Genomic DNA, 5800 nt, shown 5'->3' with positions numbered 1-5800 from the left:
GGACTAGAACTGCCATATGTTGCTTAGTGACAGCTGCTTGTTCACTTTCGCTTGCCGAAAGAAACAGTAACACCCCGATGCCACCTGGCCATGTAGGAAAAGAAACCAAGTTCATCAGCAAAGACATGACATTTCTTTTGTTGTTAAAGAAGACATGGAGATAGCAAGCTGATCAATAGAATCTAGGAAGACAGATACCTTGCCAATGTAACTGCGTCTGCATCAAAATAATGGACCTGAAACTAAACAATATAGAGCAAAGAATGGACATGAACATGCATGAACAGGTTTTAATCAATCAGAAATAAATATAAACACAATGATTATTGCTATCTTTTAATAGAAAGAATAGCCAAGGTAACCACAAATTATTCATCCACTACGCTTGTAATCATATTTCTCACAAGAACATAATGTAAGATCATACTTAACCAGTGGACCTAATAGTTGTACCATACACCAAAAAGGCAGAAAAGTTAAATTAAAAGACCATAAATATTGTTGGATTTAGATGCATTCAGTTGGATAGAGTTTTCGATAGTTCTAAAACTGGAAGCACCTTTGCTAACAAAAATAAATCCATCAAAAGGTTTTAGATCAGGTCATATACCTTGAAGTAATGAAATAAATCATGAAAGAGTAACAATTTTCCTCTGTTATCCTTCATTATTCAAAGCATTATTATCAACATCTACTGTTGTTCCTTCAACATCTGTTCTAACCCATTGCTTGTAATTGTTTGCATTACTGGACATTCCACCAAGGTGTGAAACATGGAATGGCTCAATTTCTATGTCACCTGCCCATTCATCCTCACCAATGTCATATATATCTCTAGGTTTGTTCTTCCTTACCACAGACCACCCAGGATTCATTGGATCATCAACATAATAAACTTGATCTGCTTGATTGGGGAAAATAAAAGGCTCATGCTCAACTTTTTCTCCAGTATGTATGAGATGTGAGAAGTTAACTAGTGTGTAACCATACTTATCTTTTTTAACTCCTTTTCTAGAAACAACATCAACCCATTCACATTTAAACAGTACTACTGAAAATTGTCCAGAGTAGTTTAGCTCAATAATATCGATGACTCTACCATAGTATGTTAGATCACCCAATATTGGATTTGTGTCACTTGATTTAGTATAACTGGATGTTTTTGCACTTAGGACAACTCCGCTATTCTGTGTCACTCCATCCAAATGTTTAGGCCTAAACCGGAAGCCACGGGTATTGAAAGCACGATATCTTTTTGTTGGACCAATCGGACCACGAGCTAGCCATCTATGATCATTCTTGACACTGCATATGCCATTTTTCCTCTCTAGATCCATTATCTGTGTACATAGGATTACTTAGTCATGATTTTATTTGTTGATCTAAATGATAATAAAACGAAACTTACATGAGCTCTGAACCATTCATGGAATTTTTCATTTTGGATACGCTCGATAATCTTTGGGGTGATGTGGCCTTGCCGATATGTTCTTCTAATCTCATCAGCATGAGTTCTGTAAAAGGAAAAAGTGTCATGAAGTATGCTTTGAAGAAAATGATTAGTGATGAAGTGTATGATCTTGAGCTAATACCGAAGGTATGGGTCGACATCTGGACAGTTGAAGAGCACATATCTATGTGCTTGCATTTTAGTCAAGCCCCTAATAACATAACTTCTCGGCTTGCCAAGTGGTTTTCCAACATGAGGAAAAAGATATGGTGTGCATTCATCATCTGAACATGCAACTGACTCATCATTATCATCATTTCGTGTAGGCTGGTTATGCTTTGTCTCAAAACCTTCAAGATATCTTGAACAAAATGTCATACACTCATCTGCCAAATATGCTTCTGCAATACATCCTTCAGGATGTGCCTTATTACGCACATATGACTTTAATACACTCAAATACCTACATAAATAAAGAGAAAGATTAAAAATGTTAAAAATTCTATACTAGATAACAAATGAAATTATATTTGTGAGAGAAATGTACCTTTCCACAAAATACATACATCGGTAACACACAGGACCTCCTAATTGTGCTTCAGTGGCTAAATGAACAACCAAGTGCACCATAATGGTAAAAAAACCTGGTGAAAATATCATCTCCAAACAACATAATGTCATTTTAATTTGTTCCTCTAACTTGTCAAGCACATCAATGTACAGGACTTTTGAACTCAGTTCTCTAAAATATCCACATAGATCAAATAAGACAGAAGTGACATTGTCAGGAAGCACACCCCGCAAAGCAACTGGGAGAAGTTCTTGCATTAGAATATGACAGTCATGACTTTTAAGACCTGAAATTTTCCCTTGACTAACATTTATACATTTTGAGATGTTTCCTGCATATCCATCTGGAACCTTAATATCATGGAGAACTTTGCAAAATTGCTGTTTCTCCCGTTTAGACATTGTATAGGAAGCAGGAGGCAAACAATACTTATTATTAGCTTTTCTTATGGGATGCAAATCTGGCCTTATATTCATTTCTTGTAGGTCCAAGCGTGCTTGTAAATTATCCTTTGATTTGCCTTCCACTCCTAACAATGTCCCATATATGTTATCACAAACATTCTTCTCAATATGCATTACATCAAGATTATGATGGAGTACATTCAAGTCCCAGTAAGGCAACGAAAATAAGCCACTACGGCATTTCCATGTTTTTGACTTCTCAAAATCATTAATTTTCTCTATCTTTTGTAAAACTGATGTTTCAGAATAAGCAAGAGGTTCTACTCTATGTTCTTCAGTTCCATCAAAAGAATTTTCATTATATCGTAATTCATGGTCCAGAGGAAGAAATCGACGATGTCCCATGAAACAATACTTGTGTCCATGTTTCAAACGTTTAGAGCACGTTTCTTCACGATACGTAATACAAGCAAATTCACCATTGACACTATATCCCGCAAAGATCCCAATCCCAGGATAGTCACTAATAGTGAACAGTACTGTAGCACGAAGCTGAAACATCTCATTTCGAGATGCATCATATGTAGGAGTTCCAACCTCAAATAAATCAAATAACTCTTCATAAACTGGTTCCTTAAATACATGAAAATCCTTTCTAGCGTAAGATGGACCAGGAATTATTAGTGCAAGCATAATAGAAGATGCTTTCATGCATAACCATGGAGGAAGGTTATATGGAATCAAGACAACTGGCCAACAACTATAAGTTGAACTCAATATCCCAAAAGGATTAAATCCATCACTAGCCATTGCAAACCTGATGTTTCGAGAATCCGATGCAAACTGGGGATTCCTAGAGTCAATGGACTTCCAAGCCTCTGAGTCAGCTGGATGACGCAACACACCATCCTTTGTACGACCCTCATCATGCCATCTTAATGCTATAGCTGTTTCCTTGTGCATAAATAACCTCTTAAGCCTTGGCTTAATTGGGAAGTACCTTAACACTTTCCTTGGGGTTGCCCTTCTCCTTTCCTTCTTTGTTAAAGTAGTTTTATCTTCTTTGTTTTTCCACCTTGAAGTACCACATTTTGAACAAAAGTCATCGTTTGCCTTAGCTTTCCTATAAAGCTGGCAGTTATTTGGACAAACATGAATTTTGACATAATTAAGTCCAAGCTTTCCTATTATCCTCTTAGCTTCAGCAAATGTCCCAGGTAAATTCTTACCATTTGGAATTGCTTGTTGCAAGATTGCTAGCAAATCATTTAATGATTTATTACTCCACTTGTTAACTGATTTTATGTGAAACAAGAGAACTAGAAATGACAGCCTTGTAAGTTCACACCCTTCCCACAAAGGGTCATGAGCATCTCGGAGCAAGTTATAGAATGCTTTTGTTTCATGGTCTGGCCCACTGTTTAAAGAATTTTGTACATCATATTCATTCACTGGAGGGTCATTGTTTGTGTTCCCAAAAGCATCTTGCACTAGTTGGTGCATGTTACCATCCATTCCTCTACTTTGTGATTCTGTTCCCCTACTGTTGGCAGAGATGAATGATGTGGTTTCACCATGACAACCCCAAGGACTATACCCAAGTAACATTCCATGACATACTAAATAATCATACACTTCATCCCGTGTTAATAACCACTTGTTGACACACTCCTTACATGGACATCGGATCTTATCTTCAAGACTCTTTTCCCTATATGCAAACTGAAGAAAACCATCTATTCCAGCAAGGTACTCATCACCTGGTCTAGGGAAAAGCAATAACTTCTTAATATTATTCAAATCCATCAATTTTCTGTGTTAAAATAAGAAATATAGTTAATACATGAGTGTTCCTAATTTGACAACACCACTAAATATTTTTGATTCTATAATTATGCCTTCAAGCCAAAAGAAATTTGTCTACTGAACATGTGTAGGTGAGGTTAACTGTACCTGGAAGCTTAGAATTAGGATCTAGTAGATACAGCGTCGATGTAGCCCTGATGCTTGCTTAATTGAACCAAACGAAAACGACCATCTTATCTACTGGCTAGATCAGAAAAATAGCAAAGCAGTACATGAGTGGATCAGACATTGCTGCAGATGGGATTGACAAAAGCAATCAGAATAAAGAATTAAGGACTTTACATGACAATTGAGGAATTAAACTGCACTATGAGCCAATATTTTTGGTTGTACAGATTAAATTATATGGTTAATATAAGAGTTTCTGTGAGCTAGATTAAAAATTGAAACAATAAGATGCAGGGTAAAGTTTTAAGATGCCATCTGCGTACAAGAAAAATGACAAACACTTGGTGTGCATAGAAAAACATAGTGCTAAACAATTTGCTAACCTGCCGTCATGTGCACTTGACTGCCTTAGGATCTTGACCGTCTTGATCACCAAGCACAGATCCACCAACACCAAGTGAAAATGTGATGGTGAGGTCGCTGTTGCTGATGTGTGGCACGCACAAGGGACGTGTAACGGGGACGCGTGGAGGATGCTAGCCACGTCGCGCGAGTCGGAACTGGACCTGGATTCCTAGGGACAGGCCACCGGGGCGGCTAGGGCACGTCTGCACCGGCGTGGAGGCGACCGGTGGCCGGCGCTACAGGGGCTCGGGCCTGTTTTGGTGGCTCCCGTCAACGACGGAGCGCTGGGGAACGAGACTAGATTGGATGGAGATTGGAAGGGAGCGCACAGGCCTACACGTAGGAGATGAGCGTGTTTCTCAATCTGTATCACAACTGCTTCCGGATAAGGAGAAGTGAACCCGGGAAATTGAGAAAGAAACGTGCAAAAAGATGTTTCTAGACTCAATTGATGAGCCCGGGAACTTCTTTTTTTTTCATGTTTTTCAGGAACGATATAAATAGATTAGATGCAATTCTTTTCTTTTTAGGAATGAGAGAAACAGATAAGATGCAATTCTTTTTTTTAGGAACGAGAGAAATAAATGATTGCCATTTTTTTAGGAACGAGAGATTTTCTTTTGTAGGAACGAGTGAAATAGATGATTATTTTTGTAGGAATGGGAGATAGGTGAGATGCAATATATTAGCTAACTCTTCTTAATGCTAGAACACGTGTACACATTTTTAAACGTGTACACTATTTTATCTGTGCCATTGCAAATGTGTCTTTCTAGATAAATACTACTCCCTCCGTCCCAAAATATTAACATTTTTAGCCTAATGTAAAGTCAACCATTTTTAACTTTGACTATTAATAGAAAAAAATAAAAATATAATCATGTAAAATTGAGGTTACTAGATTTATCATTAATCAAACTATCTTAATATGTAACTTTTTTATTTAAAATATTTTATTTTTATAAATATAATGTGAAAATAGCATGCATCTCGAAG

General features: G+C 37.2%; 1 protein-coding gene across 1 annotated transcript; it reads right to left on the bottom strand.

The window, feature by feature from the left end:
* Window positions 1–656: 656 nt before the first annotated feature.
* On the bottom strand, window positions 657–3940 carry LOC127776976 (uncharacterized). Its single transcript, XM_052303512.1, has 4 exons — window positions 2151–3940; window positions 1593–1913; window positions 1409–1514; window positions 657–1340 (listed from the first exon to the last, which is right to left on the bottom strand). The coding sequence occupies exons 1-4, from the start codon at window positions 3938–3940 to the stop codon at window positions 657–659; spliced, it is 2901 nt and encodes a 966-aa protein (XP_052159472.1).
* Between the last annotated feature and the right edge of the window lie 1860 nt (window positions 3941–5800).

Source organism: Oryza glaberrima, chromosome 6 (genome assembly GCF_000147395.1).
Source record: "Oryza glaberrima chromosome 6, OglaRS2, whole genome shotgun sequence".
Taxonomy (NCBI): Eukaryota; Viridiplantae; Streptophyta; class Magnoliopsida; order Poales; family Poaceae; genus Oryza; species Oryza glaberrima.
This window is presented reverse-complemented; position numbering and strand designations above follow the sequence as displayed.

What these genes read in the sequence shown, in the direction of transcription:
- LOC127776976 (XM_052303512.1), bottom strand. Translation starts at nt 3,940, where the DNA reads ATGGATGGTAACATGCACCAACTAGTGCAAGATGCTTTTGGGAACACA. An exon ending in TACATTGATGTGCTTGACAA is followed by an intron (nt 1,914 to 2,150) that starts GTTAGAGGAACA and finishes TTATTTATGTAG; the next exon opens with GTATTTGAGTGTATTAAAGT. An exon ending in GATGTCGACCCATACCTTCG is followed by an intron (nt 1,515 to 1,592) that starts GTATTAGCTCAA and finishes TTCCTTTTACAG; the next exon opens with AACTCATGCTGATGAGATTA.